General features: G+C 63.9%; 3 protein-coding genes across 10 annotated transcripts in view; 1 reads left to right on the top strand and 2 right to left on the bottom strand.

Annotated features, from left to right (window-relative positions):
• Positions 1 to 2,225, bottom strand: part of PIP5K1C (phosphatidylinositol-4-phosphate 5-kinase type 1 gamma) — a 52,875-nt gene extending 50,650 nt beyond the window's left edge. For 3 of the 7 annotated variants that reach the window (XM_063160799.1, XM_063160804.1, XM_063160803.1), the window contains exon 1: positions 2,039 to 2,225. In XM_063160799.1, the coding sequence (XP_063016869.1) occupies positions 2,039 to 2,138 (100 nt within the window). In that variant the 5' untranslated portion in view covers positions 2,139 to 2,225. The remainder of the gene's footprint in view (positions 1 to 2,038) is intronic. The other 4 variants (XM_063160806.1, XM_063160800.1, XM_063160801.1 and 1 more) reach the window with 2 other exon arrangements.
• Positions 2,226 to 3,386: 1,161 nt separating this feature from the next.
• TJP3 (tight junction protein 3) lies at positions 3,387 to 13,753 on the top strand. 2 transcript variants are annotated; one of them, XM_063160798.1, is made up of 21 exons: positions 3,389 to 3,514; positions 3,879 to 3,978; positions 6,699 to 6,866; positions 6,957 to 7,081; positions 7,282 to 7,384; positions 7,562 to 7,976; positions 8,271 to 8,374; positions 9,178 to 9,337; positions 9,424 to 9,511; positions 9,694 to 9,758; positions 9,889 to 9,955; positions 10,093 to 10,249; positions 10,464 to 10,572; positions 10,982 to 11,201; positions 11,504 to 11,700; positions 11,903 to 11,998; positions 12,197 to 12,267; positions 12,369 to 12,680; positions 12,808 to 13,077; positions 13,308 to 13,351; positions 13,459 to 13,753. In XM_063160798.1, exons 3-21 carry the CDS (start codon positions 6,819 to 6,821, stop codon positions 13,556 to 13,558), a joined length of 2,751 nt encoding a protein of 916 aa, XP_063016868.1. In that variant the 5' UTR covers positions 3,389 to 3,514; positions 3,879 to 3,978; positions 6,699 to 6,818; the 3' UTR covers positions 13,559 to 13,753. The 2 variants fall into 2 exon arrangements, with proteins under 2 accessions (XP_063016867.1, XP_063016868.1); XM_063160797.1 differs by having other exon boundaries at positions 3,387 to 3,514; positions 13,308 to 13,753.
• A 224-nt stretch (positions 13,754 to 13,977) lies between these two features.
• APBA3 (amyloid beta precursor protein binding family A member 3) lies at positions 13,978 to 20,893 on the bottom strand. The gene is made up of 10 exons (XM_063161312.1): positions 19,829 to 20,893; positions 19,340 to 19,379; positions 18,790 to 18,935; positions 18,564 to 18,650; positions 17,872 to 18,030; positions 17,349 to 17,528; positions 16,931 to 17,143; positions 15,854 to 15,973; positions 15,003 to 15,143; positions 13,978 to 14,909 (listed from the first exon to the last, which is right to left on the bottom strand). Exons 1-10 carry the CDS (start codon positions 20,891 to 20,893, stop codon positions 14,838 to 14,840), a joined length of 2,223 nt encoding a protein of 740 aa, XP_063017382.1. The 3' UTR covers positions 13,978 to 14,837.
• Positions 20,894 to 20,903: the final 10 nt, after the last annotated feature.

Genomic DNA, 20,903 nt, shown 5'->3' with positions numbered 1-20,903 from the left:
ACTGAGGGTTCAGGGAAGGTGTTTGCTGGCCTGACCCAGTCTGGATTAACCCTGCCATGTTGTTCAGGCAGAGCACAGCACCCAGATGCCTCCCCTCCCACCAGGTTTCAGCCACTCCATCGACAGCACGAGGGGAGCAGCACAAAGCACCCGTGTAGGTGGGCCATGGGCACTTCAACACCTCCACACAGCAGCACAGGCACCAGTGCTACAGGGATCTGTCACCCAGTTCAGACCATGGAGCAAGCACAGTGACAAGCCCAGACCCACAGCACAGCCTCCCCTGTGTGGGTGCAGCCATGCCCTCCCACAGCCCACCAAAGGCCACCTCCATCCCCCAGGGTTTGCTCTTCTCCAGCAAAAACTCATTTGCTGTTGTGCATGCTGTCCCCAGCCCCCTGAGAGCTCCAGCTGCAAGAGCAGCTGAGGCCAAGTGACACAATTTGGACGCTACCCAAGTGAGGAGTAAGCAACTTGACTTGAGAAATCAAAGCATTGGTGAGATTACTGGCTCCGTTTCATCTTTTTTACTATCACCGTGAAGGTAAGACAGCCTACAGGTTCATAAATTCAGATTTACTTGCTCATGGAAGAAGATAAATACACTCACCCTGCTTAAACCCTTCCTGAGCAACAGTCTCCATAAACACTTTGCCTTGTCCTGAGCAACAACCCCCTATCCTCCCCAAAAACCATATATGACAGCGAAATCACAAGGACAAACTGTATTTTAATTGTTCATAGGTGTCCCTCCCCATGCAGAAGGATGGAACAAGATGGGCTTTAAGGTCCCTTCCAGACCAAACTGTTCTGTGAGTGAGCAGCAAGAGCTTCTCTCTCCCTCCTCTGGCATCACCTGCCACCCCTGCCCGTGCTGGAGAACACTCCCAAAAGGTGTCCAAGGGTGTGTGGGAGCACAGCAAGCAGCCTCGGGAGGGCAGGCTGCAGGCTGCCAGCCCTGCATGTCTGCAGCACCGAGGAACCACAGCAGGACGGCTGGGGCAGCTTCCCCCAGCCCAGAGCTCGGCACCTTACCCAAATACACACTACAGCCACAGCCCCAGCAGGGCAGATGGCATCTGCCAAACGAGCACGGCTTCCACTGTAATTAGCTGCTGCTCAGAAGATCTAATGATGCTCATTTAAAGGCCTGACGCCACGGAGATCGCTGTCATCCCACAGCCAAGCCCCGTGAGCAGCCCGGACTCCGGCAGGTGCCTGGAGCTCGGCGCCGGGCCTGCGCAGGAACGTGTCAGCAGCAGGGCTGAGCATCACGAGCGCGGCTCAGGCAGCAATCCTGAGGCTGTTAATGAACTAGAAATAATTAGGCAGCGGTGGAGGCGGGGGCAGGTGCACAGGCGCAGCCCCATGGATCCATCCTGCCACTCCGGAACCCCAAACCTTCTGCTAACGCCGCTGCCGGGCTCAGCAGCGCCCGGCGTTTGTCGCTCTGAGCCCCGACAAATGGGGCTCCCTACGGCGGGAGGGACCCGGCCGGCGGCAAAGCCCCCCCGCCCCCTTCCCCGGGGTCCGCCTGCACCCCCGACCCTGCGATCTCCGGGGGGCGACCCCCGAGACGGGACGGGACAGGACGGCCCCAACACGGCCCTGCAGGCCCAGCCGGGCCGGTTCCGGGAGCAGTGCCGGAGGTGGCGGCCTGTGCCTCGCGCCGTGGTCCGGGCGCCGCCGCTGCCCCTCGCAGCCCCTCACGTGCCGAGCACAGAGCCGGGGCAGCCCCGTGCCGGTGTCCCCCGGTGTCCCCGCCGGGGCGGAACCACCCCGGGGCCGGGGGAGAGGGGGGGAAGGGAAGCAGCAGTTGGACGGGACCACGCGGTGTCTGGGGGGGGGAGGGGAGGGGGGGCGCACTCCGGGGAGGGGGGGCGGGCTGGACCGAACCACTCCGAGCGCCCCGCGGGGGGGCCCGGCCGGGGGTACGGCTGGGCTGAACCACTGCGAGCCGGCGGGACTCGGGGACACGCCGGAGCCCGGCCGGGTGGGGGACAGCCAGGGGCGGCCCCCGGTGCTCGCGGCGCGTTACCTCCTGACGCGTCCGGTCCCCCTACGCCGGCCTCCGGAGTGATGGCACCGGCACTCGCCGCCGCCGAGCCCTCCGCCTCCTCAGGCACCTCCAGCTCCATGGCGGCCGCGGGCAGGCGCAGCCCCGGGGCAAGACAGGCCCCGGACAGGCCAGCGCCCGCCGCCGCGCTCCTCCCGGGTACCGGCCGCGGCGCGGGGGACCCTGGGAGCGCCGCGGACCATAGAACGCGGGTGGCGCCGCGGCCGGACACGCCCCGAACAGCGCCGGAAGCACAGCGGGGCTTTTCCGCCGGAGTTAATTGCGATGCGGCGGAGAGCTGTCGCGATAACCGGCGGGCTGTGGGATTCGACGGGGGCGGGGAGGGACAAGAGAGGCCACAGCAACTCCCGCCGATCCCTCACGGTGCGGCGGCCGCGACACCTCCGATGGAGGGGGAAACACCACAGGGTCGGGGGGCGGGGCCTGCGGTCGCCATGGCACCGAGGCGGGGCCCCGCCGGGGGCGGGGTCTGCCTCCCAGTTGCTATGGCAGTGGAGGCGGGGCTCCCGGGGGCGGGGAGTCTGCCGGTCGCCATGGCAGCGGGGGCGTGACCTGTGGGTGTCCATGGCAACGGGGGCGTGGCCTGTGGATGCTCATGGCGGCGGGGGCGTGGCGCAGGCGGAGGGGCGGGGCCCGGCGGGGGCGTGTCCCGCCCTGCGCGGCAGAGCCCGTGTCCCCCGTCCCGCCGCGGTTCGGGTCCCACCGCGCTGTCCCGGCCGGACCGGGGCCCTCCGCGAGCCTTCCCGGTGCCGGGTGGTGCCTACCCGCCCCTCGCTCCGCCCCCAATCGTCTCCGAGAGCTCCCGGTAACCGGACAACTCCGGGCTGGACGGGGCCTGCCGTGCACCGGGACCCAGACACGCTCCCTCTTTCTTGCGCGGCCCCGGCGCCGTTCAGCGCCGCCGATTCCCAGCCCAAGCCGGGGCCCGGCTCCTCCCGGCCCCGCGGCACCATCTAGTGGCGCCGCCCGGCCCGGGTCAGCCGCGGGGCGCGGGTCAGCCCGGGCCGGCCCCGCCGGTTCTCGGAGCCCCGGGGCCACGCGTGCCCCGCATGGGTTGCCGCTGCCGGGAGGCAACGCCGGGGCCACCGGCACTAATGAGGCTGCTCGGCGGCGCCGGGCCCCGCCAGAGGGGCTCCCGGCTGTGGCTGGTCCTAGGGAGCGGCTCCCGGGGCTCGGGCGGGAGCGGCGGGGCTCGGGCGGGAGCTGCCGGTGCCGAGCAGCGAGCGGAGGGGCAGGCGGCGGCATGGCTCCGGCTCCGGGCTGGCGGCTGCGGGCCGGGGGCTTCCGCAGAAACTGGTCCCCCCACGCCGCTCCGGCGCTGGGCTGGGAGCGGTACCGGCCCCGGCGGGAGGCGGAGAAGCGCGGCGTGGACCTGATCGCTGTCAGCGCCGGAAAGCGGCCCCGCGGAACCAGGGATGGCGGGGACCTGGTCCTCAGGTGCGGACAGGGGCAAGGGAAGGGGAGGAGAGGGGGCAGCAGCCATCACCAGCTTCCCCTACACCTCCCAGGACAGGGATCTCAAGGCTGGCCCCCGTGTCTGTCCCCTTTGGGACGATGGCTGGGAGGGTTTGGGAGTCTGGGACAGAGTCCCACCGCTTCCCTGGACTGGGCCAGAGGAGCCCCTGTCTGCAGGCACCGCCAGCATCCTGCAAACCTGTCCCGGTGCAGCGCTGGGACGGCGATGAGTGCAGGTGGCTGAGCCGCCATCGCGGTGGAGGACAGCAGGGACAGCCCTCCGGGAGAGCTGCTGTGCCCGGGGAGCTGCCCCCGGAACCCCCTTCCTGCTCCTTCCCCGCTGCAGGCAGAGTCTGGGCCACAAAGGGTTACGCAAGGCACCCTGGAGTGACACCACTGCCACCAGCCCGGGCGCTCAGCTCCTTCCTGGTCGGATCCCAGGCTCGGTGAGTGCCTCATTCTGTCCCCCGGGATCTGTCAGCCCTGCTTTCTGGCTTTCAGCTGTGCTTTCACCTGGGGAACTGGCCGTCCTTTGTCCCTCCTTGGCCGGCTCCAGGACACAGTGACCCTCCTGGAGCTGTGCCCCACAGCACGGAGACACCCCGAGGGTCGGAGCTCCCCGCCCCGGGGCTGCAGGACGTGCCGCTCTGCTGCCGGCTTACCCTGGGTCCGGGGCAGCCCTTCCAGAGACCTTTCCCAGGGCAGGGGGTCGGGGTCAGCGCTTTGGGTGGGCTTGGGACAGAGCAGCCTCTGGGGGATCCGGACCTCGGTGCTGCATGGCCAGGACCAGACGAGGGACGAGGGGTTTTGCAGCACTGGCTGAGAGCAGATACCTCTCTGGTCCCAGGATGAGGAGCTCTGTCAGGGGAGGGGGTTAGGAAACATTTTGGGTGGTGGGGCTGGCTGTGTGCACGGCTGGGGCGAGCTGTGTGTGTCACTTTCCGATAAAGGACCCCCCGACTCGTGGCTGTCCCCATGGCGGGCGGTGTCACCCGGGGCCAGGCACAGCCCGAACCGGGACCTGGCCGTGGGCTGAGCTGCCCCAGCGCAGCTTGGCTTTGTTTGGTGCCACGCTCCGTGTGCGGGGCTCCCGGCGCTGCCGGTGTCCGGTGCTGGGTGTGTCGCGGTCAGCTCTGCCCAGATACTGCCTCTCCCTGCGGGGCCATTCCAGCTGCGCGCTGGTTTCTGTCGCAAACCGGCTCAGCCGGCTCCTCCTGCTGCCAGCCTCGGCCTTGGGCAGGTGCAGGCCCTGCGCCAGGCCTTGGGGGGAGACTGGGGACAGGGACAGGGCTTGGTGGCACCGTAGGCACGCTGCCTGTGCCGCTGGAGCTGCTGCCATCCCCTTGCTGCTCCAGCCACTGCCTGGAGAGAGCAACGGGCACCAGGGTGGTGGGACAGTAGTGGGAGCCAGGTGGGGACAGTGAGGGGCTGTATTGGGTGGCTTTAGCCCAGCAGATGTCACCACCCTAGGGAGGGGGATGATCTGGCTGCTCCAGGTTGGTCTCTCTTGGCCCTGTATTTCCCACCGTGTAACCTGTAGGTGTCCAGGGAGCACAAACAACACTGGTGACACAGCTGAAACCACCCCAATGCCACTCTGGGAGTTCCTGCTCATTATCAGCTTCCCCAGTGCCAGGACAGCGGGCGCTGCCACCCTGGGGTCCTGCCCAGCCCCAGCTGCCCCCGGTCCCGCGTGTCCCTGGGCGGCAGGGTGGCACTCGGGCTGGTTTCGGCAGCTGGTGACGCACAGGGGACTCTGCCCTCCCCGCCCGTGGCTGCAGCATTCACCTGCCTGTCGGGTGAATGATTACCCCAGGCCTCCCCCAGCCCTCCCTGCGCTGCCCTGGGCTGGGGCTCGTTTCAGGCTGGTCTCATTTGGGGGGCTGCCCACGGGATGTCCTGGTGCCAGGCTGTGCTGCTGCACTTGCCCAGGGCTGGCTGCCCACTGCCACACCCCTGATGTGGCACCACCCTGGCATTGCCCACGAGGTGTCTCTGTCCCACCAAAGCTGCCCTGTGGCCAATTCCCAAAGGGCTTGTGGAGGTTTTGAGCTCCCTGCGGTACCAATGTGAGCATCCCTGGCAGGGCTGAAGGTGTCTGAGCTGTGTTGGGAGCTGTTAGAAATGAGCACAGGCACTCCAGAGCCCTCAGACACCACGGATGTGGTGCCATGGGAACTGAGGGTGTGCAGCTTGGAGAAGGGTGCTCAGGGGACCTCATTGCTCTCCCAAAAGGAGATTGTAGTGAGGTGGGCATCAGCCTCTTCTGCCAAGTGTCAGGACCAGAGGAAATGGCCTCAAACTGCACCAATGGAGGTTCAGATTAGATACTAAACATTTTTTTTTTTCACTGAAAGAGTGGTCAGGCAATGGAATAAGTTGTCCAGAGAGGTGCGGGAGTCATCATCCCTGGAAGCATTCAAGAGGCATCTGGATGTGGCACTTGGGGACATGGTTTAGGGGAGATTATGGTGGGGTGGAGTGACAGCTGGATTTTATGATCTTGAAGGCCTTTTCCTGCTTTGATGGTTTTGTGAGGCCCTGAACAAAGTGACCTGTCCCTGTCCCACCCCACGGGAACTGGTGGAAGGCTCTGGTCGTGCTGTCTCCCACCATGTCTCTCTGGGTTCATGCTGACATTACCTACAGGGAACCAGGAGCTGGTGGAGATCCCTGGGCCCATCCCAGAAGTTTCAGCCTCAAGGGGACATTATTCTGTCAGTCAGGCTTGGTTGCCTCAGGTGGAAAACACTGGATTTGGGGAAAACCCAGAGAAATCAAATGGTGAAACTGGGGCAGCGGTGCTGCCAAACCAGCTGGCAGAGCTGCCAAAGCCCAGAGTGGGTGGACAGGCACTAAGAACAGCATCCCAAGGCCTGGCAGCTCCAGGAGGACAGAGGATGGCATGGACAGGGTCCCAGCCATGGAGATGAGTCCTGTGCTTGCCCTGTGTAAAGCCCCCCTTTGCACGGACCCGTGTCTGAGGGGATGGGGATGGATCCCCAGCGGTGATGTTGTGGTGCACAGGCAGCTCTGGGTTCAGCAGGGTTAGCTGGGGTGTGCCACAGCTGCCAGTCCCAGTGTCCTGGCACCCTGGGGCTCTGTCCCCTGCGGCCTCACAGTCCCTGTGCTCATGGCTTAGCTTTGCTGCTGCTCTGTGTTGCAGCCTGATGCTGGGTTGAGGAAGGGGCTGGCGGCTGGAAAGAGGAGCCGGAGCCGCTCAGAGCCCCCCGGCCGTGCGGCTGCCACCGAGCCCCTGCCCAGCCTGAGCTGGTGGGTGCCCAGCATGGAGGAGATGGTGATCTGGGAGCAGCACACGGTGACACTGAGCAAGGTCAGTCTGTCCTGGGGTGGTTCCACCGTGGAAAGGGACGGGGTCAGTGGGGTCAACTCTGCCTGACCCCCTTCTGCCCACCCCCACCAGGACCCTCACCGGGGCTTTGGATTTGCTGTCTCCGGAGGCCGTGACCGTCCCAACAGGACAACCGGGGACACAGCGGTGTTTGTTTCAGATGTGGTGTCTGGGGGACCAGCAATGGGTCAGCTCCAGTGAGTGCACAGGGACATGGGGTCAGAGGGGGGGATCACTGCCAGCAAGGGTGGGAGGGATGGAGAATCGCTCCTGCTGGGACAGGGCCAGCACCACTGTTGCCTTGCCTGGCTGGAATGGGGTGTGCTCACCACCCCACCAGCACCCTGGGCTGGGAGCTGTGCCTAGGACAGCATTGCAGCTGCATTTTCCCTCCCAGGAAGAAGGATCACATCGTGATGGTGAACGGCATTTCCATGGAGAACGTCCCGTCCTCTGTTGCCATCCAGACACTTAAAACCTGTGGCAAGATCGCCAACATTGTGAGTGTGCTCTGTGGTGGGATGGGGGCTGGAGTCATGCTCATGCTGGTGCCTGTCCCCATCCCAGATCCCCTGTCCACATGTGCCCGAGGTTTGGGGCTTGGGAATTGCTGCAGGGACATCTCCTGGCAGACACAGCTGTGCCATCATCCTCCTCTGCTCGCTGTGCACCTGCAGACACTGAAAAGGCCGAAGAAGATTCAGCTCCCCGTGAGCAAGAGCAGCCCTGGGTCCCCTGCCGTGGCCCGGCACTACGACTCAGATGAGGAGTACAGGCTGCAGCGCTCCCGGGATGACCTGGACCACAGCCAGGGCTACGACGGGGACTCGTCCAGCGAGAGGAGCTCTGGTCACCCGCACGACGAGCGCAGGCAGCACCGGCCGGTGGCACGGAGCCGCAGGCGGAGCCAGGACAGCAGCCACCGCCTGCAGAGCAGCTCAGATCGGAGGGGCCAGGGCAGACACTGCTCCTTTGGCCAGGACGGGGACACCAACGGGCTGGCCCTGGTGTCGGGCTTCAAGCGGCTGCCGTGCCAGGACGTGCCAATGAAGCCCATCACCTCGGTGCTGGTGAAGCAGAAGCAGAATGAGGGTGAGGCCCTCCTGCTCCTGCTGCCCCTGGGTCTTGTTGCCTGATTTCTGGCCCTGCCTTCCCCCAGGGAGGAGATGATGGCTGGGTGGTGCCGGGGCCTGGCTGCAGCAAGGGGACAGTGCATGCCATGCTGGGTGCACTAAACCTCCTCCCCTCAGCTGGGGGCTACAGAGCTCAGCTTTGGCTTGCCAGTACCCCAAGGGGAGCTGGGGCTTGTGGGGGTGGTGCTGAGCAGGGACCTGGAGGGGATCTTGCATCTGCCTGATTCTACCATCACGGCTCTCTCTGGTGCAGAGTATGGCCTGAAGCTGGGGAGTCAGCTTTTCATCAAGCACATCGTGGAGAGCGGGCTGGCGGCCAAGGGCAACTCCTTGCAGGAGGGAGACCTCATCCTGAAGGTATGGGGGCCCTGGGGTGCAGGGCACTCACTGGGAGTCTCATCTGCCCCTCTTTGGAGGGCTCGTCCCTGGCTGGTGTCACTGCCAGGGCCCAGCCACGGCCATGCTGGAGGCAGTTCTGCCTGTGCCCACTCCCTGCCCCATTCCCCTGGCTGTCCCAGGGACCAGCTCCTTGCTGCCAGGGCTGGTGACATGTCCTGCTGGCACACTGGGGTCATGTCCACCCCACTGTCCCCACGGGGTGTGGTCCCCCACTGTGTGTCCATGTCTCACTGGATGACAGTCACAGGTGTTTGTCAGATAAAACAATGCTTAAAGTACTTGGGGAGGAGGAAATAGAAGGGAGGGAGACCCTTTGTTTGCACACCTGGTCCAGGCAGACCCGTGGCTGCTGGGACCTGGTGCTAAAGTGACTCTGGGGAGATCTCAGCCCCAGAGCCTGCATCAGGCCTGGGCATGGAAGGACAGTGCTGGGCCCAGGGCAAAGGAAAACTGAGGTTCAGGTGTCTGAGGGGTCCTGCAAACCTGCCTGCAGGCAGAGCCCCGGGCAGGTGGAAGTGGATGTTAACAAAGCATGCTAATGATTTAATGGTTTCCTCTGTACAAAGTGAGGTCACACTGGGAAGCAGCCAGGAACAGGAACAGGGACAGAATAGGTGAAGCTGCAGGAGCTGGGGCTGGCCTGGAGGAGCTGGGAAGGGAGCAGGAAGATGGCAATCAGAGTATCCCATCCCTGTAGGGTGTTCCTGGGGGTGGCTTTCCCAGGAGCAGGTGCCCTGAGGCCTCCCACTCTGCCCCTCCAGATCAATGGGGTAGCCAGCCAGGACATGTCCTTGGCTGAAACCCAGCAGCTCATTGAGCAGACAGAGGGGATCCTGACCCTGCTCATCCTCCGTGACCACCGGCAGTTCCTGGTCAACATCCCCGACGTTGACAGCCAGAGCGACAGCTCCCAGATGGACGGTGAGGGGACAGTGCTGGGGCCAGGGTCAGTCACACAGCACGGGGGCTGCATGGCCCCTGCTGCATCTCCCTTCCTGTGCCTGCAGATATCTCAGACATCGACTCTGAGCTGTCCCATCCGCCATCTCCAGAGGCCTCCCCACGATCTCCAGCTGCTGCCAGGACAAAATCACCGTGAGGCCCACACTGTGCCCATGAGCCCCTCTGTCCCCTGGCAGATCCTTCTGTCTTCTCCACCTGTCTGGGGATGCTGGTTCTCCATTCCTAAGCCAGTATCCCTGAAGGTGGTACTGCCATACCCAGCTTGCTCTGCTCTCTCCACTGCCCTGCCTAAATCCTGCTCAACCTTGTTCCAGGGAGAGGGGACGATCAAGCAGGGAGCCTGTGGCCAAGGTGGCTGTAGCTGATGCTCAGGGCCCAGGTGAGTGGGCACTGGGGGGGCTCCAGGCTCCTGTGCATCTCCACTGCCCAAAGCCCCATGGAGCCATGCCAGGGCTCCCTGTGCCTCGGCACAGCCACTGCTGCTCCTAGACCAGCTCTCCTTCCTGCAGACCTTCTGGAAGCCATGGAGCAGGATGGGCACAGCCCCCTCACCAGCCGAGCTGCCCACAAGGATGGGTATGTCTGCAAGAGGCAGGGGAATGGCTGGGGGACATGAGGAGCTGCTGTGTCACAGGATTGGGGTGACAGGGTCAGCGCCTCCCTGTCCTGTCCTTGCATGTCACCACGGGGCTGACTGTCCTTCCCTGTGGCAGGTACAGCACCAACGCCAGGGTTGTGCAGTTTGTGAAGGCCAAGAGCGTGGGGCTGCGGCTGACAGGTGGCAATGATGTGGGAATCTTCGTGTCCAGCGTGCAGGAGGGGAGCCTGGCTGACATCCAGGGGGTTCAGGAAGGTGACCAGATCCTGCAGGTACCCGAGGCTGAAAATGCTCCATATGCTGCTGCATCTGGACTGGCCCCAGCACTTTTGGGTCCAATATCTCCCCAGGGTATCACCTCCAGGGTGACAAGGATCACTTCCCTCTCCCACTCTGCCCTGGGCACTGCTGTCCCTGGGTCCCCTGCTGCTGTCCATGCCCTCTGTCCTACTGGCAGGACCATGTCCAAGTGCTTTTCTGTGGCAGGTGAATGACACCAGTTTCCAGAACGTGACCCGTGAGGAGGCTGTGGAATATCTCATGGCCCTGCCCCCAGGCGAGGAGGTCACACTGTGGATCCAGAGCAAGCAGGACAGTGAGTGGTGACCAGGCTCATCCTGGGCTTGTGCCTCTCCTTCCTCTGTCTATTCTGGACTTGCCATGGCCCTTCAGGGTGGTCCTTCTTCCCCTCCTCCTCCTCCAGAGTGCTGATGGGAGGGGAACAGACCATCCCAGCCCTGTTTGTGCCTTGGCTTCCTGGAGCACAGGGGCTTTCTGGGACCATGGCTCAGCCTGGAGAGGCCAGCATGTGCTGGCGAGTCAGATCCTACTGTCCCCAGCATGCCTGAGAGTGCCATGGGAGGAAAAAGCGTCCCCAATACCCTCCTTAGCAGCAAGGGCTCCTGTGGAGCCTCCCAGCCAGCCTAGTGCCTTCCCAAATCTCTCCAGCATCTTCTTCCTCAGCCATCTCCTCCCCTGATGGTCCCTCTTGCCCTGGGCTTCAGTTTACAGGAAGATGGTCTCATCCAATGTGGGTGACTCGTTCTACATCCGGACACACTTTGACTTTGAGAAGGACACGCCGTCAGGGCTCAGCTTTGTCCGTGGGGACGTGTTCCACGTGCTGGACACCATGTACCGGGGCAGGCTGGGCAGCTGGCTGGCTGTGCGCATGGGCAGGGACCTGCAGGAGCAGGAGAAGGGCATCATCCCCAACCGGAGCAGGTAGGGATGGAGCCACGAACAGCCCCTGGACAAGCAGAGCCAGAGAAGGCTCCCAAGTGAGCCTTGGACAGGGATGGTGGGCTCAGTGAGAGGCAGGGCTGGTGGCACAGTGGTGGGAAGCAGGAGCTGGTGAAATCCCTTCTCAGGGTGGTGAGGCAGCTGACTGTCAAACTGTCCAAAGTCCCAGAGAGAGAAGTCTAGCATGGCCTCACCTGGCTGTGCCACCGAGCAAGAGTGCCAGCTTCTCCTGAGCTGCTCCTCAAACCCAGAGGCTGCAGGTCCTGAGCCCTCTCCTCTCCCAGGGCAGAGCAGATTGCCAGCCTGGAGTCAGTGCTGAAAGCCACGTCTGGAGCCAACCCCTCCGGGGCAAGGGCTGAGTTCTGGAAGCTGCGGGGCTTGCGGGGAGCCAAGAAGATGCTGCGCAAGAGCCGGGAGGACCTGTCTGCCCTCACAAAGCAGGGGCGCTACCCACCCTATGAGAGGGTGGTCCTCAAGGAAGGTGGGCACCAGGACAGCCTGACCTGCCAGGGGACACGGCTCCTGGGGCTGCCCTGCTGTGGCTGCTGATGGGGCCTCCTCTCCTGGGAGGAGCAGGGCGAGGTGCAGGCCTGTGGGCACCACGAGGAGCGGGGCTGGGTGCTTGGGTGCCGGGAGCTCTGCCCTTGCCCCCAGCCCCCCTGAGCACCTGTGTCCTCCCACAGCCAGCTTCAAGCGGCCCGTGGTGATCCTGGGCCCCATCGCAGACATCGCTGTGCAGAAGCTGAGCAGGGAGCTGCCCGAGCTGTTCGAAATTGCCCGTAAGTGCCCCCACGCTGGGGAGAAAATGATGCCCAGCAGCCAGACCCTGTGAGAGTTCCTTACCTTGGCTCCCTCCCTATGACACCCCAACACCTTCCTGGGCTAATTCACCCTTTCCCCTCCTTTCCCTGAGGGACACAGCCCTGGTGCTGGGCATGGCACCAGCCCCTCTCACGCCCCATCTCTGTGTCCTGCAGCGAGCGTGCCCCGAGATGGGGCATCGTCCAAGGTCATCAAGCTGGACTCGGTGCGGCAGATCGCAGAAAAGGTGAGACCGTTCCCACGTCCTCGGAGCCAGCTGGGGCCTGTGGCAAGCCCATGGCCCTCATCCCTGCTCCCAGCAGGGCTGACGGCTGTGCCCTGCCCCAGAACAAGCACGCCCTGCTGGACATCACGCCCTCGGCTGTCGAGCGCCTCAATTACGTGCAGTACTACCCCGTGGTGGTGTTCTGCGAGCCCGAGAGCCGCCAGGGCATCAAGGCCATGCGGCAGTGGCTGGCGCCCGACTCCAGGAAGAGCTCCCGGCGCCTCTATGCCCAGGCCAACAAGATGAAGAAATATTGCAGCCACCTCTTCACGGCCACCATCAGCCTCAGTGGCAGCGGCAACGCGTGGTACGAGCAGATCCAGGACATTGTAAGGACACAGCAAAGCCAGCCAGTCTGGACAACAGCAGAGCAGGTACAGGGCACGGGCTCTCTGTGGCAAGGCTGGGCCTCCTGGGGCTGCAGCCAGGCAGGTGATGGGATGGGGCTGCACATGGCCCCCATGGCTGAGGTCCCATGTCTCTGTCATCCCCACCCCTCAGGCAGATGTGGCCACCGAGGACAGTCTGGACCTGCTGAACCCACCAAGCAGAGTGCCCTCGGGGTACCTGACGTGTGACAGCCGAGCCAACAGCGACTACGATGACACCACGGATGGGGAGGCGGGCGCGTACACCGACGGCGAGGCAGAGGAGGCCTACGACCAGCCTGGGCTGGCCCGTTCCTCTGAGCCAGCACAGCTGGCCCCGAGCCAGGGCCTGGACTCCTCTAAGCCAGCACAGCTGGCCCCGAGCCACAGCCAGAGTGAGCAGGTGGGTTGTCCTGGACTGGTACAAGAGCCTGGCGGGGCAGAGGAGGGTGGCACAGTGCCCAGCTCTGGAGCATGACTCCCATTCTCATGGCACAGGCAGGGTGTCACCTCTGGCTGCTGCAGGGTCCAGCTGTGTGTCTGTGCCCAGCTCTGGGTGGCCAAGGGCAAATGCCCCAGGCTGGGGCACAGCCCCTGTCCTGCCCCTGACCTCTCCCACCTCTTCTTCCCCAGGTGCCCAAACGGCCACGGCAGGGCAGGAGCTATGACAGCATCAGGTACCCTGTGCCCCGGGGTGGGGATGGCAGCTGCCCAGGGCTGGGGACAGTCCCAGCAGGGCCCTGTCCCTGTCACACAGAGCCATCAGCACCCTTCTGTTCCCCAGGGAATACGAGCACGAGGCGGTGAGGAGGAGGTTCACACGGGCCAGGGATGACTCAGACCAGGATGAAGGCTACGAGTGGGGCCCAGCCACAGATGTGTAGTGGCACAGCTGGCCTGTCCCTCCAGGCCAGCCCTGCACAGCTGGGTGCAGCTGACAGCTCAGGTGGTGCCCCTGTGGCCAGGCTGGGCTGGGCCCCATCCTGCTATACCCTCATCACCAAGTGCCTGCACTACCACGTGCCCCTTCCCTTTTGGCCACAGCCACTGCTACTGGAATAAAAGGGATGTTTGGATGAGGATGGGCTGTTTTTGGGGGTGCTGGGTTGCAGCATACAGGGGACACTGTGCAGCAGGGTTGTTCTGCTGGGACCCAGGCACCGCCCTGGCCAGTGGCTCTGTGTACAATGAGGCACTGCAGGGGCACCTGGGGCCTGGCACCAGGGCAGGCCTGGGACGTGTGCCCCAGAGCTGAGTCTCCTCTGCTGCAGTCCCCCTGCAGCTCCTCAAATGCAGCCTCCCATATTTCCCAAAATTTTTATTTTTAGAGCAACCAGGCACACAGGCACAGCCAGGTCAGCACTGCTGCAGCCCTGGGGGCCCAGAGAGCTGTTCACAAAATAGCTCACAGCCCCAAACTGCCAGGATGTGGGGCTGGGCAATGCCATGTTCCCTTCTGCTGCTGCCAGGACTATGGCTCTGGGCTGGGCTGTGCACGCAGAGCGATCCAAGGCAGCACCAGGGAAAAGCTGAGGCAGATTCCCAGCTTGGTGCAACGTGTCTAACGGAGAGTTTGCACCCCAACAGCCTCTGGCCAAGCCATGGGAGTAGAGGAGGTGCCAAGAGTGCTTCTGCCCTTAAGGCTGAGTCTGGGAGTTGCTGGGTACCCCTCAGGGGTGCCAGTGTGCACCCACACATGGCTATGTGGGGTCAGTGCTACTCTGGGGTTCAGATGCTTGTGGCTCTGGAGTTGAGCTGTGCTTCCAGCACCATCCCCACCTTGGGAAAGGCACCGTTGGTGAGTGTAAAAGTACAATAGTCAGTGACTGGGTGGGGGGAGCTTTCACATAAGGCCCCCTCACCTCCCACAAGCAGAAGGCCAAGGTGAGGGACCCTGTGCAGCAGCAGGACAGGCACTGTGCAGGCACTCTGAGCTGGGGAGAGGTAATTGGTGTGGGAGAGGTGCCCAAAGCGTGGCACCACAGACCTTGGTGCTGCTCAGGCTGGGTATCAGCCCCCAGTGTCCCACTGTGTCCTGAGTAAAACAAAAGAGGTGCAGACTTAGGCCCTGCTGAGGGTTCTGCTGCAGGGCTGGGGCAGAAGGCAGAGCCAGTCCTGCCCCTGCAGCCCTGGGCTCGTCCTGCCTGCCCCAGGCACGGTGGCTCAGAGGAAGAGGGGCTGCTCCTGCCCTGTCAGCAGACGGTACGTGGAGGCTGGCATGGTCTTGATGTGCACCTAGGCAGAGAGGCACAGCTTAGAGACCCCAGCCTGGCCTGGAGGGTGCTGCTCACAGCTCTGAGCCCAGCAGCTCCGTGGGGCCCAGCTCACCTCGCTGACGGCCTCGGTGAGGATCTGGATGATCTTGTCGTGCGGCGTGGCCACCACGCTCTGCCCGTTGATCTCGATGATGCGGTGCCCCACGCGGATGCCGCCCCGCTCCGCGATGCCCCCGCGCATCAGGCTGCAGATCTGGGGGGGGAGAGGGCTGTGAGAGCAGGGCTGTGCCCTCAGCCCGGCCCTGCCACCGCTGCTCCAAACCCTCACAGCCCCGGAGGCTCTCGGCCAGAGCTCTGCCTGGGTGCACAGCAGGGAGGGCAGGGATGTTCCTGGGCATTGCTGCCAGCAGCGCGACGTGCCGAGCTGGGGCCAGGGCAGTCCCCAGGATTTTGTCCCCCAGCTGATTCAGTCCCCCCACTGAGCCCTCCTGCTGCCCTCAGGCTGGGGCTGCAGAGACTGAGCTGCTCCCTGGGGCAACAGGAGAGCCCCACATCTCCAGTGCTAGGGGGAGCACCAGTTGGGGTGCCGGGGGGCTGTGCCACCCACCCAGCTCCCACTGAGCCCAGGAATGTCCCTCTCTCTGCCTTCCCAACACAGCCACACGAGAGCCCAGGGCAGGGAGTAGCTCAGCACAGGGGACAGCAACAACTGTCACTGAGGTCATGCCCAGAAAGCCAGGAAGAAGCCACCACCCTGAAAGCAAACAGCTACAGAGCAGCAAGAAGAGGGATACAACCAGCAGTGCTGCAGAAAGGCTGTGAGGAGCTTTTTGCTGAGCCCTGTGAGCCCTCGGCCTGGGCAGGCACCTGCAGTGTGGGAGCTGGGCGCTGGTCCCTGCACACAGCTGGCTCTGCCTGTCCCTCAGCAGAGCCTGGCCCAGCTCCCATCCCACGGGCACTCACCACACCGTTCTCAACACAGAAGCCCAGCTGGTACTTGGAGTCAGGGCGTCGGATGACAGCCGTGGTGACAGGGGGACAGCGCACAATGTTCAGTGTCACCTCAGTCTGGTGCTTCAGCTCCTGGAAGGTGGGATGGGGCATGGTCAGATTTTGGAGAGCTATTCAGACTGGTTGAGGGGTGATGCAGTCCTCCTGGGGAAAAAGACAGACTCCCACATGGACTTCTGTTTGACAACTTCCCCTGGTTTCCCCTTTCCCTGTCCCCTCACTGGCTTGGTACCACTGGTGGCTGCCCCCCTCCCCTGGAGACCAATCCCCTTTGCCCTGCCCTTAGCTCTGCCCCCCACCCCTTCCCCTTTTTCAGCTGCCTGCACCACGTGGTTGCTCTCTTTCTTGCTGGGTTCCCTTCAGCCACATGTGATATACTTTGCTGAACTAAAACCTTGCAAAAAGGAGCCTTTCTAGCCTCTCACACTGAGCCAGCTGTGGTGAGTGTCGTGCGTGGATTTGGCTGCATTGCCTAAATGTTACTCCAACCTACTTTTCTACAGAAGAGGTTTGTTGGGAACAGATAATAGGCAGCAGCACCCAACATCCAACACCCACATTGCTCATGTGAGGGCTGAGGATTAGCAACTTGTTTTCAATGGGGAAACTGAGGCACACAAAGGGATACTGCAAATGCAAATGCAGGGACAAGAACTTACAAACCCAGCCAAAGACATCCCTGCCCCTGAGGCTATGCTGTCCTTGCTTCCAGCTCCTTCCCATCCTACTGAGAGGTAGATGATGCAACAGGTTGCCTTCAGGACAGGTGCCCTCCTCCTCATCCACCCTCCTTTTCAGGCGGGGCCACAGCAAGTACACTCCCCAGCTTTGTCCCTTTGTCCCCTGCCTTCCTCCAAGCCCTCTGAGCAGGAACTGCCACAGCCTGCAGGACAAGGATGACCTCGGCACACCTGTCTCCAAAGCTGGGGGCCCCAAAGGAATCCTGGTGTCACAGACACCCCCAGGTCATTCAGGCCAGTCCCCATCTCCCCCATGGCGTGAGGCAGGAGGTCCCCCTGCCCTGCTCACCCGGATGATGCTCTGGCAGGTGCCCAGGGGCAGCCCCACCAGGCTGGTGCCGTTGACGGACATGAGGCGGTCCCCGATGCTCAGCTCGCCCGAGCGCTCCGCGGGGCCCCCGTGCATCAGGTTGGCGATGACCACGGTGGGCAGGATGGAGCCCCAGCCCGACTCCACTACGGCGATGCCCAAGATCTCCCCCTTCTGCTTCCGGATGCACACCTGGGGGGAGAACAGGGGGGTTATGGTCACAACCTCCACCAGAGCCGTGGAGCACTGTCCCAGCCCACAGCTGCACTCACAGCTGGCTGGGATGGGCTCTGGTTTTGGAGGGAGCACCTCAGGTGCACAGGGAGCCACGGAGTGGATGACACAGAGGTGCCAGTGGGTTCCCCGCACTGTCCCCGCCCCTCGGAGCAGCTCTTACGTCCTTGCAGTTCTCCTGCCGGGAGAAGTGGGTCAGCTCTGTGTTGTGCTGCTCCTGGTCCTGCAGGGCACGGCTGTACTGCCGCGGGCTCAGCTCGCTGGGGTCGATGCTGTTGGCCTCCAGGAAGCGCTGGTAGGCCACGCCGAACGCCTGCCCGATGGCCTGGGCGATCACCTGGGCCTGCAGAAACACAGGGGCTGTTCCTGCCTGTGCCTCCGGGCTGGAGCCAACAGCTCCCCGTGCCCTGCAGTGCCCAGCACAGGAACCGTGCTTGGCAGCTCCAGGGTGTCCCGGCTCCTTCCCTGAAGGAATGGGCCCCTGTGTGGAGCCAACCCTCCCCTGCACTCGCTGGGGCTCTGTGGGGCACAGAGATGCTCAGGCCGGGCTTCTGCCTCTCCCTAGTGGGGAGAGAGGGGTCTCTGCTGCAGCCCCAGCCCAGAACACCCAGTTATTACACTGGGATGGGACTCGGGTCCCCAGGGCCGCCCACCCACGCCAGGGACCCGTGTGCTGCCTCACTCACATCAGGTGAGTGGAAGACGTGGCAGATCATCTTGTAGAGCCGCTTCTCCTCCGCCGCCTCCGAGCGCCGCGGCAGCTTCCGGCGTGCCATGAGCACCACGAGGGAGCCAATGTCGGCAATGTAGGAGATGGTCTGCAGGGAGTGGTCCATCATGGCCTCCTGGCAAGGGGAACAGGCAGAGTTCAGCCCCCTTGGGGCTGTCAGACCACGTGGGCACCACGAGCCTGCTGGCACTGCAAGCAGGAAGGGTTTGGCCACGGTGCTGGGATGTGGCACAGCTGCCCAGCACATGCTGGGCAGAAACCATGTCTGTGCCAAAAGGTTAAAAGAGATCCTTGATCAAGGACTCATTTGTGTCCCTGGGTGTTGCCAGTGGACAGGGCAGCTCTTCCCTCTTGCTATAATGCAGAAACTAATCCTGAGGCAAAGAGCTCTCCAGGTTTCCAGCCTGGGTTCCCAGCAGCTCCATAGGGTGCAGGTTGCACGGGAAGCCTTGTGCAGCCACAGAGAGAGGCAAGGACATGACACAGGATGGCTATGAAGTAACATGTCCCCTCCCAGACATGTGTCCTTATCCATAGGCCATCACTAGGCAAGACCCTGCTGGCGTGGGAGCAAAGCTGAGAGCCTGAGGCCAAACAGGAACGTTGAAGCAGCCACAGAGACACGAGGTTACTGCTGTTCCTGCTCACCTGAGTGTCAGCAGTGAGCACCTTGATCCTCTGTGTGGAGACAAACAGATCCACCTCCGTCATGGGCTGGGACTCCCCCTCGGGTGCCTGCAGAATGATGGAGAGGTCACAGGACCCTGCTGGGACCCAGCCCCACAGCCAGGTGCCCTCAGGCAGACCCTGGGCGCTGCCCCACACCCACAGGGGGCAAGGCTCGGGGCAGCCATGCCCCCCGTCCCTCCTGCACCTTGATCCTGTCCACGGCCTCCTGCGCCTGCGCCATGCGGACGCTGGTCGGGGGGTTCCTCTCCGAGGCCAGCTGCGTGGAGCCCAGGTACTTGGCCCCAAAAATCACACCATCCAGCAAGTCCTCTGGGTCACAAGGGCCTGGAACTGAGGCGTTGGGAGGGACTGAGCAGAGGCTGCTCCCCCACCTCTGAAACTGGGGGTACCAACTCCTGCTGCCTTGTTAGCTGCATTCCTACATACAATGAAGCAGCTCAATGCTTGGTACATGGGCACCTGGCATCACTGGGGGACCAGGGCTGCTTCCCCCTTCCCTTGGTAACACATGGCACCCTTTTCCCCAAGTATACCCCCTCCCTGATCCCTGACACACCTCCATTTCCTCAGCAAACCCTCAAACAAGCCATGTGGAGCGTGGTGCACCCACTCTGGGTGGGTGCAGAGCTGCTGTTCCCTCCCTAACCGGGACCCCGGACCATGCCCATTCAGGGTCAGAGCAGGTGGGGCAGGACTCCTCATGTTCTTGCTGCTCAAGAACAGAAGCAACTCACCCTCTTTGAAGGCTGGGCAGGATGACGGGGATTCCCTGTTCTGCAAAGCAATGAGAGAGCAAGTGAGGCTGTGGCTGGGGCCTCAGAGTTTCAGCCTGGCTAGCCCTGGAGCAGCGGGACAGCAAAGGCAGAGTGTCCCTGGGGATGGGGGAAATGGCATAGGGTCCCAAGTTTGGACAGAGAAGAACAGGGTCCTGGGGCTGGAGGGGAAGATGGCACAGAATCCCAGGACCAGAGGGGCTGTTCGGATGCACCAGCCTCTGGGCCAGGACACACATGAACCAGCCAGCCATGCAAGCATGCACTCAGGGCAAAGCTGGTACCGAGGGTCCTGTATGAGCAATCTCGCAGTGCAAGGCCCTGTAAGACCTGAGCAAAGTCGGCCCTGGCTCTCCTTTGCCCCCATCCCAGACCCCAGGAGGGACCAGAGCCAAGGGGCACGTCCTGGCTCCTACTGCCCCACGGCAGCCCAAGGCACGGTGCACTCACGGTCACAGCGCCCTGAGGTGGCTGCTCTGTCCCGGCCACCAGAGCGGAAGGCAGCGCTGCCCACGCCGGCTCCGGGGAACCTTCCCGAGCAGCCTCGCAGGCAGAATCGTCCTCGCAAAGCCCCTCTCCGTAACACCAGCTGCCAGAAGGTTCTTCCTCTGAGCTCTCTGGCCTCCCCAGCCCTTCAGGCTTCTCCACAGCGGCTGGGTCCTCCTGAGCCTGCAGCATCTCCAGGTTGGTCCCAGCCAGAACATCGGAGTGGGCCAAGGGGGTCTCGGCACCAGCCTCGGGCAGTCCCCCCTCATAGCACAGGAGGCTCAGCAAGTCCTCCCGGTCAGCCTCGGCGAAGAGCAGCCCGTGGCAGGGCCGGTGGCAGCCGGAGTGCTGCGGGCAGCACGGACGCGTCGCCAGGCCCCGGCCCGTGGCCACGTGCAGCGGGCACGGCCGGCACCGGCCCGGGCACTGCCCGCGGCCCCGCCGGGCACCGGCGCCCGAGCGGGATGGCGAGCCCTGCTCTGGGGCGGACGGGCAGTCACGGAGGTTGGGGTCGAGGGTCTCAAGCTGAGCCAGCAGCCCTTGGATTTCCGAGGGTTCGTCCTCCACATCCTCGACCCACTCGGCCCCCGGTGCGGGGCGGGCGCAGGGCTCGGGGGTCTCATCCAGCTCCATGCCCGCGGGGTCGGCGCTGCTGGGGCTCCGGGGGCGCCCCGCGCCCCGAGAGGCGCTGCTGGCACCGGGCTCCCAGCGGGCAGAGCCCGGCGGCGCCTCGGGCACCTCCTCCGCTTCCATCGCCCTTCCCGAGCCCCGGCACAGCTCGGTCCGTCCGCCCGCGCCCCCCGCGAGCTCCGGGGCTGCGGCGGGCCCCGGCCCCTCCGGCCCGGAGCCGCTGCCGGGCTGCGGGGCGCTACGGGAGGGCTCCTCCGGCCGCCCGTCGCCCACACAGCGCCCAGGGGCGTCCGGTCCGTCCTCCGTGTCCATGGCCCGCGGCTCCGCGCTCTCATCGCCGCCGCCGCCGGGGGCAGGGAGCGCGGCCGCCTGGAAGTCCATGGTGGTGCCGGTGTCCATGGGGCCGGCG

This window comes from Melospiza melodia, chromosome 7, assembly GCF_035770615.1.
Source record: "Melospiza melodia melodia isolate bMelMel2 chromosome 7, bMelMel2.pri, whole genome shotgun sequence".
Lineage (NCBI taxonomy): Eukaryota > Metazoa > Chordata > Aves > Passeriformes > Passerellidae > Melospiza > Melospiza melodia.
This window is presented reverse-complemented; position numbering and strand designations above follow the sequence as displayed.